Source organism: Phytophthora infestans, genomic scaffold (assembly GCF_000142945.1).
Source record: "Phytophthora infestans T30-4 supercont1.61 genomic scaffold, whole genome shotgun sequence".
Taxonomy (NCBI): domain Eukaryota; phylum Oomycota; class Peronosporomycetes; order Peronosporales; family Peronosporaceae; genus Phytophthora; species Phytophthora infestans.
The window spans coordinates 210,364-222,956 of NW_003303698.1; the positions used below are offsets into that span (position 1 = coordinate 210,364).

A 12,593-nucleotide genomic window follows, 5' to 3' on the forward strand; every position below is an offset into this window, starting at 1 on the left:
CTGCTATCTCCATGGCTGTCGTCGTAAGTTTCACCGCCCTCTTCCTAGACTGCTTCTTCAACGCACGCCCCTCAGCGCCATGCTTTGGCTCTGCTGCTGACTGCCTCTCGTCGTCTCGACGAAGGCGACGCTTGTGGCGGTCACTGAGGGCTGCCTCGCACAACCGGGTCTCTTCCGCTGTCAGCGTCCGTCGTGGCATCTTGCCAGACGTCGCCATTATTCTGGTCTGCTGCCCCCGCGGTCGTTTTGAAGTATGAGAGAGTTTTGTGACTGTCGGCCACCCGTTGGTGGTGGGTGACACCGCCTCTCTTTATCTCGTTCAATCAGGAATCCGGTCCAGCTACCCTAAGCCTGTGCATCCGGCCGTTTTAGGCTCCCACTTTTGTCTTGACTTCAGTATTGAGCTTTCCTGCGCTCTCTTGAGATCTGTTCAATACAAACTCCAAGTCAGTTTTTCTCTTATGTTTAGCCGCTAAACATAACATAGATGCCGAAAAAAACTGAAAGAAGCTATACACCTCTTATGTTTAGCGGCTAAACATACGGGAACTAAGGGGTTAAAGTCTTCCTAGAACAGTCGGGGACGACAGGGGTTTATAAGCGGGACTCTCGATGGTCATCGCGACGCCAGCACTCTTGGAGGTTGGGGATACGACGACAGGTAGCTCTCCACTTGCGCAGTATCGCTCCACGCCTCGACCTGGGCGATAGATGTAGTACAGTGTGATCTGTATGGCACCCAGCACTACACCAGCCAAGTTGAGGCCCGTGATGAAGTAGTCGCTGTCCAGTAGACCCGTGGCCACCCACAGTACCGATGACGCGAAAATCATGAGGCTTAGGTTGAATGGGATGGAAGCGGCCGACTTAGTCTGCACGACATGCTGAAGAGTTGCGAACGGAGACGCGAACATGCAAACGTTGATGAGGACACCAAAGTATCCCAGTAAATTGCTCGAGTCATAGTTCGACTGCCCGGTCGCCTCAGCAAGCGACAGCACAAAGTAGATCGTGATCATACAGAGCAGAACGAGCGCTGCTACGTACAACTTGAGCGTGTCCTTACGCGCTTGCTTCGAGCTCCAGTGAAAGTAAATGAGGTTAAACACAGCGCGCAGCAAGCTGTCCGAAGCCCTAAGAGACTGCGACCGGGAATATACTATCGCGTAGAATACCGTAGCACATCCTTTTTCAAAACAGCGTAGTTTAGTTTAGCAGGAGCAACACTTCACATGGCAGCTTACTTGATGTGATCGACGTACCACAAGTGACAATTCACTAGCATCGAAACCTGAGGCAGCGCGGGCATTTCACCGATACTCTGGCGACGGTGAATTGTATACATGTCGGGACCTAGACTCAGGTTCAACATGACTTGTCCAAGCGCAGTCACGACATCGAGAGCAGTCTTCCAGCCGGTCATTGTGCTGAAATCGATCGCTGTTGTTTATTCTGTCAAAGAAGAAGTGAAACAGAGAATGAGATCCTGTCACTTCATTGTTGTTAGCTCCGCGTCCTGAAGTCTCGAACGTCAGAGGTGAAACCCAAGCATCTTAGTTGGATGGACTGTTTCGATTGGTTGTGGTTGCCTCGAACGGATTTGCAATACTTAAGTATTTTTGGTAATCCTTTGGTTTGGATGGACCGCATTGTCGTTTTACAAATTAGGCCGAGGCTATTCATAAGCAGTAAGGTATTTGCAATTATACATGAATCGATAATCGCTAAGAATACTGCAGTCTAGCAGCAAGCGCATATACATGTTGTTGTCGGTACATTATTTAAAATATAATAAATCTTGTGGATAAAAAAAGGTTTATTTACCGCACCGATAACCGGCCTGCGATCGACCAATCTAGCACGATGCGGTAGCGAGCTTTTCCTTCTTGTATGCGCTCAATACCTTCGTTCACTTGATCCATCGGTAGGCTCTCTACAATCGGGCGCACGTTTTTCTCGGCTGCAAGCTTGAGAGTATCAGCAACGTCTTGGATGCTGCCGACTAAGTTCCCGACGACACGGATGCCGTTCCCCACAAGAAACATGGGTTTAAATCGAATGTCGTCGTTTGGAACACCAAGCATCACTAGTGTACCAAGCTTGCGAACCAGACTGAGGTACGTGTTATACGGCAGGTCTGGGGCGGCAACCATCACCAGTAGCAAGACAACAGTACCAGCAGCCTTCTTCACATCTTCCGGACTGCTGAGATTGTAGAACTCGGTTGCACCGAACTCTCTTACCTCTTCTTCTTTCTCCCTCGCGTTTAAGCGGAGAATACACGGTCGATCCAGCGCACATGAGCGGCGCAGCAGCATCTGAAGGGATGTTCTCTGGGATCGGGAACGCATATTTGCTGGAGACGCGAATGTAGTCCGCAAAGCCACCGAATGACTGGTGGCCGTCCTCGTACTTGGCGTTACTTGTAAATACGGCGCGACTACAGTAAGCGTCGTTCCCAGACGCGCACTCCCGGCAAGGTCGAGTTTGGTCCTTATTCAGACACGCCCACGCATTGAAACCGACTCCAACTCGGTCACCAAGAGAAAGATTCTTGACGGCAGAGCCGGTCTGAGTCACTTCACCGACGATTTCGTGGCCGACGACGCAGGGGAACGGAGCTGAGGGGCTTTTCAGGGCGTGGATATCCCCACCACAGACGCCACAATGGGAAATCTTGACTTCGACGTCTTCCTCACCGAGATGCCGTGACTGGTACTGCCACGGCTTAAGACTTGCCCCAGCTTGGAAAGCAGCGTAGGCGTTGATCGTGCGGGGACCGAAGGCTGTCGACATACTTCTCTTAATGAACGCTGCGGAATTCAGCATTAAGAGCTGAACTTGTTTTTGTTGAGAGTGATTTGGAAAGTCCCGTCACGAGTCGAAGGCGTAAAGGAGCCTGAGGTATTAAATGAACAGCTCCAATCTGCAGCAGTGACTCACGCGTGAATTAATACATGTAGTACAGAAATCTTCGTAGGAGGTCGACTGATAAATTTGCATAGGTCAATCAATGCGATTTGGCGATTTGTCTTTAATTCCTTCAATTTCTGTGATTCGATATCAAGGGGTATACGAAGTGTAAGTAGAGGACTTCTGTACAGGCACTCTTGCAATTGAGTATTATTAAAAATGCCATGATTTCTTTGCGTACGTTTAGATGAGTATGTTTAGAGGAGATTGTGGTCTCATCTGCAAACAGCTGACACTATTATACTGTAGGCACCTTTCGAGGCCAGTGTTGATTGTGGAATGTGGGATAGTTGTATCCCACATCCCGTGTAAGTCCCCCTGAATAAGCGTAGGAAATCATCTCTTTAATTGTTATAGGTATTTCTCTTCGGCTTCTAAATTTGTCAGATGTACCCCAATTCATGTTACGCGATATAAAAGGGTATACGAAGTACAAGCTAGGGACTTCTGTACTTGCCCCCAGTAGGATAAATTTATGGAGAAAGAGCTCTCCCAGGAGGAGTTTAGCTTACAGTCGCCCAGGGCTCCCGATAATGGCATTAATGGCAGTTCAAATTTCGAGGCTCCCATACAGTGTGCATTTGAATCCGAGAAACCCATTAATGGAAACCATGGCCTTTACTTACAAAAACTAGTATTAAAGTGTGAAGGCATAACCTCATTCATTATGCAATTTCAACCGCACCCGAGCTCCCATACATTTTACGCATTAAAATAATGTACTTTAGTTATTGTACTTATGCATTAATCGGGAGCCCTGCAGTCGCCGCACAACTCGCTCATGCTGAATTCGCTCAGCGATCTCGGAGGAAGGACAAGAAGCCGGGCACTTTGCTCGCGTAGCATGAATGGGGGGGGGGCTTGCAAGCTACACGCCAAGACCAGGCAGTCGCCGGTGATTGATACGATGTAGGCGTATAATAACGGATATTACTTGTATATTTAAAACGACAGAGTGAAAAGGAAAAAAAAAGGGGGGCGTGAATCTGCAATTGAATGCCCAGTAATTTCATGTTACACGAGCTAAGCGTCCACATCAAACGGGGACTGACGATCTGTCTTTTCAAATACACAATTAATATCTGTTATTATACGCTTACATCATATCAATTACCAACGACTGCCTAGTTACCTCCTCCATTCATGTAATACGAGCAAAGCGTCCAGTATCAACCGAGAGCTATCAATACAGGACTGGCCTTCCCTCAAATGTTGTCTTGCTCTACCGAATTGAACTTTTTCCTCAAAGCGCTACTATTAATAGCCCAATCCTATAGTATATAGCAATGGAACTTTGTTCAGCTGTTGCACTGAGGCTGTAAACGTTATTACATGTAATAGCAGCCAGTCTAGCTAGATCCTTTCATTATAATACCTCGATTAAATAAAACGACCTGTATTTATTGAAAATCGATCATCAGGCTAAGTGAAAAAGACAAAAAGCATTGCAATGCTGCAGTGTACTACTAACGTTAGTAGTAAATCTAAATATTCTACTACAAATCATTTTCTCATAAAAAACCTCTCTAATCACAGATATACTTCTGTATAATGTAAGTTGGTGGAAAACCCGTGTCTTTTATACAGAAGTATACCCAAGATATCAGTGATCAGAGAGGTTCTTTATGAAAAAATGATTTGTAGTAGTATATTATTAATATATCTACTTCTGAAATTTTAAATGTAAGATTGCGACGACTACACGGTGTTCTCCATATGATCTGCTATAGTAAAAAAAATGCGGATGGGTCTATTGACACTATAATAGCTAAAATTTCTCCATCAATATTGATCAAGCAGAGGTGCGAGTGCAACACGTTACATATAACAGTATTGTGTACACACCCCCATGCAACTAATTTGAGCTCTCGTACCCTAGTGTCCATTTCATCGCCCTCAGAAACTCAGCCCATACAAATATCAAGTCAGCCAAAATGACACATGTTTTTATTTTATATAGGTTTTTGTATTGGACCGATGGTGGCCGTAAATTGTGTCCAGCCAGACAAATCTCTTTTTTGTATGTGAGCCTCCCTATAAAGTGCAAAACCGCGAGCGTTAGCACATCCTTGCTATTTTGAAGCATTTTGCGACTTGTGTGAAAACCGCACCGTCGAATAATAAAAATTGACTGAGTTATGGGCACTCGACGAGATGGCCGTTTAATTGTGTCCAGGAGTGGAGTAGAAGTACACTGCAGCTTTGTTAATTCTAACGAAACATTTTAACGACAAAGCATCACTTTTATTGTCAAGCAGAAAAACGTACTTCGAAGTGATGGCTTCAACAAATTGAAAGTATTAATGCTCATGTAAAACGATCTCTTTTACAGCCGAAGCGAAAACTCTAACATATACGCAATTCTTCGCTACTAAAAAGGCCAGGCTTCGTCGAGCTTTTTCTGAAAATTTGCGTCGCTGAACGGTACATTGCCGATTTCCGTTGAGTTGAGAGCCACTCGCGCCGCATTCGGCAGCTGACTCCACATGACAAGATCCTGGACATTGCCTTTATCGACCGTCGGTTTCAAGAATATGGGCCCTAAAACAAGCGTACTGGCAAGTTTAAAGCTCGTACCTTCGAGAAACGGGTCCAAGTTCTTCGTCCGCTTGTCGTATGTAGTGTCAGACTTGAACATCTCTTTTGTAACGGGCTTAGTGTGGTCGGTTTCCGATTTCTTCGACGTCGATAGCCCCAATATCTTGGGGGATTCCACGTCGGGGTTGCTGATCCACACAACAGCATTTTGCCAGTCATGCGTTGCCGTTGCAACCATCATGGTAATCGCTTTAGGGTAGTACCAGGCGTACATGATGGCCCAGACGCCCTTGTACCACGTAGCACGTCCATAGACTTGCGAGCCGAGTTGATTGTATTGTTTAACGCAGAAATAGTTTCCTTGTTCCGCCGGCAGCCCCGTGCTCGTCTCACCCTTAGCATTCACAGCAGGGAACGAGTAGCAACCTGTCTCGACGTGGAGTTGAGGCTTGAACTTGATGCCCGCCCTCAGGCTGGGCGATTGGCTGCACTTTGTTGTAAGCGATAGAAGCAGCATTCGCGGTGGCAACGACACCTGCCAAGACGACGAGGAAAGCGCGGCATTGCATGTGGTTACTTCTTTTAAAGACGCAGAGGACGGCACAAAGCAAATTGAGGAATGAAGTGTCAGTCGTTTCACGCAAGCATTGGAAAGTCTACAGTATAAAAATATGGAGTCCATATTGCAAATCCGATTGACATCCGTTCTAATTGTGGGAAAATTTACGCCGTCCCGCCACTTATTTCTCCTCAGCGCTTTGGACAACTTATATCTTCGCTTTGTGAAATGCAGACATGTCTAAGGCTTGGTAGGGCGAGCCGAGAACTCTATTTGTCGAGATGGATCGTAGTTTTTGGCTTAATTTTGGTGGTTGGTTTGAATGTAAAACTGGGAGGCTACAAAAAGAAGACTCAAGCAAATCGAGAGCCCGGGCTTCAAGTCGGCTCGTTATTTTATTGAAAAGCTGTCGGCTAAGCAATATTCCAAAGATTATCATTGACGGTCTCTCCCACATTGGTGAGCTACTGACACACCTCCTTGTAGTGGTAAGCCTCTTTTATCACTATCCGGAGGAATCACTATCCAGAGCTGTACCCGTATCATTACAAGTAAGTTTACTATCGTGTTTATGGATTGCGCTAAGCCCTTATTTGGAGCGTGGAATTTTGAAATTCTATACCCGCACCCGTCTTTGTGAGCTACTGGAAGCACACGGGTACAATAGTTGTGGATATGAGTCCTGAAGTGGAGGAGACCCATCACCGACAGGGGTTCCGAAAATGTTATTTTTATTATATATATTTTTTTATTTTGCAGTAAAATAATTTATTTTCGAGCTCCCATTTCAAAATCAAATAATTTATTCTGCGGTCTCTCCAGGCAATAACCTTTAGCCGGGCTGATGGAGCCCTACGGACCAGCGGTCCAGCTAAACCGCAATCTACGATCGATCTGCCGCGCTCTTGTCCTCTCATTTTGATGGTTGGTCGCTGAACTGAGCCTACTGGAACGCTGCCACAGTCCGGAAGGTTGTGCGTGGTGAGGCTCCCACCAACTAGACGAGTATCAGCCCACTGTATATTGCATGCAATAACACCAATAATTTTTGCACCCGTGGTGCTCCAAGCACTTAAAATTATTTTTATTGCTGTTTTGCCAGTCTCAATATAAATAACATTTTCGGAACCTCTGATCACCGTCTTCCCGAAATGACGACTGCATCTTATCCCACAATATAAATATGCACGGGAAAGCATAATCGGAACAGACTGCTGATTAGTCACTACAGACAACGACGGTGAAATCCGCCATACCATACAAATCCGCCACGAACACTTGAAGTTCAAAATAAAAGATTTGAACAAGTTTTTATTTTAACCAATGATAGAGTAAATTGAATCGACTGGTTCCTACGGGTAGCATAACACATATAGTTAGAATTTCTATCACTCTGGAAATGGCGCCTCAGCGCTCCTATACAATTCTAACCAAGCGCGAAGCAATCGCGACTGCTGAGGCGTTAGGAAGCTGCCAAGCCGCATCAAAGAGACTAAATATCCCTCGCACGACTCTTCGCGACTGGCTAGACGATAAAGAGAACATCCAAGACTTTGCGGGTGCCCAAACCAGCAAAACCTTGAAGGGCCAGAGTGCAGCGCCGTTAATACACTTCTCTCACGATTTGGTAACCTTTATGAAGGATGTGCGACGAGAAGAATGGGTAAACCGTCTTCTTATTAATTTATTTCTATATTGTGACCTAAAACCGCTTGTTGCTTAGTATTTGTACAGATTTACTTATTCAATATTTCAAAGAGCAGCAAACGCGATGGCTTCAAACGTATCTTGCTGGTAAGGAAAACGATGAGAAGGGTCAAAGTGCGTTTATGAGACTATGTCAGCGGTTTGCAGCACGGTAATATCTTTTGATTTTGCTGATTTTATATAATTGCTTTATTAAATAGTGTGATAGTCGTGGAGCTACTAACACATCCGGTTGGACATGTATACTCAGTGCAGGAGAGCAGTTTTATGGATGCCAAAGTGTGGGCGATATATGTACGAGAGCTGCTCAAGTTCGAGATCGAGGCACTATCAGTGCTTATACTCGATAACTTCGACGCACATGTTTCAAAAGAAGGACTTGATGTTGTTGTCGAGACAACGTCGGCCCTGGTTTGCCAGCTACCGCCCAACAGTACAGCGGCCTGCCAGCCACTAGACGTTGAGGTTTTCAACTTTGCTTTTTGCTAATTAATTCGTTTTATCTACCAATAAAAATGTGCGACGGATTTTCCTGTCGCGAAAACAAAAAAAGAACTACTATGGAGGATGGCGTTCAGAGGGTGGCGAATTTCACCGTCGTTGTCTGTATCTTAAGTAATCTACGGCAGTAATGACTTATTGATATACCGGAAACGAAAGCGTAAAGGTTTGTAGCTAAAAGGCATTGTGGTTTTTATACATTTCGGATGATCCGATTTGCTGAACACCTCCGAAATAGAAAGTAGGGTAAATTAAGGCTCGGGCCGGATATGTTGATGGGCACTTCGAATTAGAAGAAGTGCCAGAATTGCCTTGCCTAAGTGGTCTGCCCAAAATCATTTGCTAGAACACTATGTTCAAGCGTAGTCTAGCCGCCATAGGTGATCATAGCACCACTTTACTCGGCAATCGCACTACAGTATGCATACGTTTAGTGTTTATCTCTTCCCCAATTAGTTGATACAAGAGCACACGGTAAGGATTGGGTGCACTCAGCGACTGGTGACCAGCAGTGCTGACAGCACCGGAGCTTGAGACCTTGAGAATAAGCCTGCCCGTCTCTATTGTTTCTAAACGACTCGATTGGAAGCCCCAAAGTCGTTAGGCAACGTAGAATCGTAGGCTCAACCAAACGAGTTGATTAGAGTCCCATCTGCGGCTCATAAACTGGCTCATCTTATTCATGTGGCCGTACGACTGCAGTCAGGAACGTGCCCGTGAAGCACGAATATCACCAGTCTGGAGATATTGCATGGGTCAGGTACACAGTACTGTACTTGACATGAACATCAAGCACGTTTACCGGTGTACAGTACTACCAAGCGAGAAATTGACACCTGGTACTATTCAATTACGTGTAGTACTCAGTAGACTGGTAATTAGATGTTCAAACTACCGGTAGCCGCAACAAGGGAACAGAGGGTTAAACATAAATTAAGACATTCTAATACCGGTATTATGGGTTCCAAATTTGGGAGTCGAGCGCCTTTTAGATATAATAATTTATGCGATTCGATGAAGTTTTCGACTTCCTGTGAGAAGTGGGTACACTTTCTATTTTGACTAATGATGAACGCTAGTTGATTGAGTTGAGCGTGCTGGAAGTATCGCCCTTGGGGTCATTAATAAGTGGCTGAAAGCACGACTTGTGATTGTTGGCTGCCATCGCAGCTAGTGGCAAAGCAGCCATCCACCGATGTCTTTGCGGCGGTTGGTATCTGGATCTGGACTGAGGCTTAAAATGACTTGAGCGACAACAATAGCCGCGTTGAGTACAGTGGAAAACCAGTTGCTCATCGTTTGCTCTCTTGGGCCAGAAAAAATGGGTACCGACTGTTGGATAATGACAGAGAAAGAAACTTGCAAGGTCGACAACCAGGAGATACGCTTGCGTGCAGAGCTGCGAATAAATAAATTGATGTCGCAATAATTGCAATACATTTTTTTCTATCATCTATTGAACCGTTTCACGGAGCTGGTAGCAATTATCTGTCGACTTTCCCGTGTCATCTATTGGGAATAAACAGCCCAGCTTTAAAAAAATTTAAGCTCGTGATCAGTTATAATACTGAAACAATAAATTATTGACTGAATGTTGCTTATTCAATAATAGCGGGGTCAATATCAATTATCTATACAATGTTTTTATTGGCAATAGATAAAAATGCAATATTCCGCAGCCACAGGAAGTAGCGGGCTTCCTAAATTTTGGGACATGGACCCAATTTCCACACCGCCCAACATTTAAAAATTCCACCGCTTTTCATTATACAACCAACTTAGAGGTGGAGTCCTGGGTTCTTGTCCGAGTATTGCTATTTATATGTCTTAATGGCGAAGAGAAGCGACAAGAAGAAAGTAGAGGATATTTTAAGATAACTTGCGCGTTTCTCAAGATATAAGCTTTATAGTGGTGCTGTGTGACCCCGTCACAAGGAGAAAGTCGGGCTGGGGCGGGACGGGGCAAAAGCGCGTAATAGTGAGGTGTATGAGCTTCAGGGCAAGTTTAGACGTGAATGCCGAAGTGAAAAGGTTTGAGTTGGCGCAAACGGCGACGTCAAGTGGGTGGGGTCTGAAATTTGCTTGCTGACAGCCGGTCGGCAAAATAATACTGAAGTATATTAATCAGCAGATATTTTAAACTAAAAAATGATCACATAAAAATATCAGTTTTTAGTTTTTTTCGGAATATCCTTCGAAAGAACTTTTGAAAGCATGAAAGTGCCTGAATATTTTGGTGCTTGGACTCAGTTCAGCTCAACGTGTGCACATGAAGGTGAAGGAAAAATCGGCATCCATTAACTGCGTTGTTGTGACCTTACTTCTCCCGCTGGCACCCCAAACAGACCCGTGATTGGAAGGTTCGCGTTGCTTAACACGTGACATCAGCTCGTTGCACAGACTACTCCAGCATTTATCCATCGCCCGCCAGCAATTACACGCTACTTGGAGTCGAATCGTCGTACATGGCGATGCTTGCGACCTGCCAAAACTTCAGAAATGAAATGAGACAGACCCAGGTTTCCGTCACCATCGGCAGTGATCGCATAGTTGAAGCAATAGCCGTTGCATGTATTTGAGCAATAATTTAAAGGGCGGTCGAAGAATTCCGATGTCATGACCTCAGTCTGCAATCGACTTGCGTGTGCGTCCGCCTCCTCCCGCACACGTGAATCCACACTCACAGCCATGGTTGACGCCTCCGTGCTCCTGGTGCTTCACATCATGACGGCATTATCGTCGTTCATGGTCTCACTGAGTCCATCTTTCTCCATTTACAAGATCTACCAGAGCAAAACCGTCGGGAACATCTCCATAGTCCCATTCGTCTCGCTGCTCGGCAACGCGCACATGTGGATGATGTATGGCTTTTTCTGCGGAAATATATTCCCCGTAGTCGTCTCGTTCGGCTTTAACGACCTCGCGGCACTCGTCTACATCTCTGTGTACTACACCTTCGCTGAAGACCGCAAGTACGTGCTCCGGCGGTACTGTTTCAGTGCTCGCAACAATTACATTGTACGCCGTCATTGCAGCAGCTGGAGCTACAGGCCAGGACTACACCGGTATCAGCCACATTCTAGGCTATTTGAGCATCGTCGCCGCCATCATTCTGTACGGTGCGCCATTCGAGAAGACTTCGTTTGTACTACGCAACAAGAACGCATCTCCCATTCAGCTACCGATGGTTATCTGCGGTGCTACAAACAATGCGCTATGGGTCATCTACACGCCACTAGATAGAAACTGGTTTATGTTCATTCCGAACGCCATCTGCGTCGTGCTCGGTATCGTGTTGCTGACGTTGTATGTAATGTATCGCCCAAGTAAATCAGTACAGACCGCCATTGATCTTTCAGATGACGACATTGCCATCAGAATTGTCGTATCGACCAAGACTGAAGAAATTCAGAACAAGATCCCGAACGCGAGCCCTAGCGTACAGCCCATGGCATCACCGCTGCTTCCATTGAGCCGAGAAAACTCATTTCAACTCAGTTCGCCGTCAATGAGTCGTGGTAGTTCCTTTCAGCAAATGAGTTCGCCCGCGCTGAGCTCTCAAAGCGGCTCTTTCCGAAGTAGCTCTTCCGACTGCGGCTTCACAGCCGAAGCTCTGCAATGGTACAGTCTTGTGAGGATGGTCTGGCAAATCTTCGCCGAATGAATCTTCGGTGGACGTCTCTCGTCGTTCTTCATGCTCCTCTTGAGCTTTTGAGACATCCTCCGAGTGTTCATCTGCAAACCTGACGCGTTTCTTGGCTTTCGTCTGTCGCCGAGTCATCACTGCTATATTACCATAATCGCACTTTGGTGAGCTGTAATCAGCCACGAAATTTTCGAAAGTTTTCCACTTTGAAGACTCGCTGCCTGACAGTACATGTACTTGACGCTCCGCTCCTTGTGACGAAACATCTACCGAGTCTTCATCCGGCTCGTAGATCATTGCCTGGATGCGCTTCAGCGATGCCAATTCCGACTTGCGAGTTTCAGCCTAGATTACCCGGCTGACCTTCCCTGAAGGCTTCAGTGGCTAACGAATCGCGACCGCGTTGTATTCTCGTACAACGTGAAGATATTTAACTGATCGAAGCTTGGCCGTGAGTTCCTTGTGAGTATTCAGCAGCGCTAGCAAAGTTTCCTTCCTGCATGCGATCACCCCTAGTGACTGTTGAATCGCGAGCCTTGAGTCCCCAACGATGACTAAATCCTCGGCACCGTGCGCAATAGCAGCCTTGACACCGTTTATCATACCTGTATACTCTGCCTCATTCACCGTGGTAGCCGAGAGGTACCCCCCCCCCTCCCCAAGAATTCA

General features: G+C 46.0%; 3 protein-coding genes and 1 pseudogene across 3 annotated transcripts; 2 read left to right on the forward strand and 2 right to left on the reverse strand.

Annotated features, from left to right (window-relative positions):
• Positions 1-557: 557 nt before the first annotated feature.
• Positions 558-1,423, reverse strand: PITG_17859 (MtN3-like protein; the record flags this gene model as incomplete). Its single annotated transcript, XM_002896354.1, has 3 exons — positions 558-1,061; positions 1,144-1,186; positions 1,263-1,423. 3 exons carry the CDS (start codon positions 1,421-1,423, stop codon positions 558-560), a joined length of 708 nt encoding a protein of 235 aa, XP_002896400.1.
• A 3,924-nt stretch (positions 1,424-5,347) lies between these two features.
• Positions 5,348-6,080, reverse strand: PITG_17860 (annotated as a pseudogene; the record flags this gene model as incomplete).
• Positions 6,081-7,469: 1,389 nt separating this feature from the next.
• PITG_17861 (uncharacterized protein) lies at positions 7,470-8,266 on the forward strand (the record flags this gene model as incomplete). The annotated part of the gene is made up of 3 exons (XM_002896355.1): positions 7,470-7,733; positions 7,829-7,864; positions 8,033-8,266. The coding sequence occupies 3 exons, from the start codon at positions 7,470-7,472 to the stop codon at positions 8,264-8,266; spliced, it is 534 nt and encodes a 177-aa protein (XP_002896401.1).
• Positions 8,267-10,966: 2,700 nt separating this feature from the next.
• Positions 10,967-11,751, forward strand: PITG_17862 (MtN3-like protein; the record flags this gene model as incomplete). Its single annotated transcript, XM_002896356.1, has 3 exons — positions 10,967-11,276; positions 11,329-11,565; positions 11,606-11,751. 3 exons carry the CDS (start codon positions 10,967-10,969, stop codon positions 11,749-11,751), a joined length of 693 nt encoding a protein of 230 aa, XP_002896402.1.
• Positions 11,752-12,593: the final 842 nt, after the last annotated feature.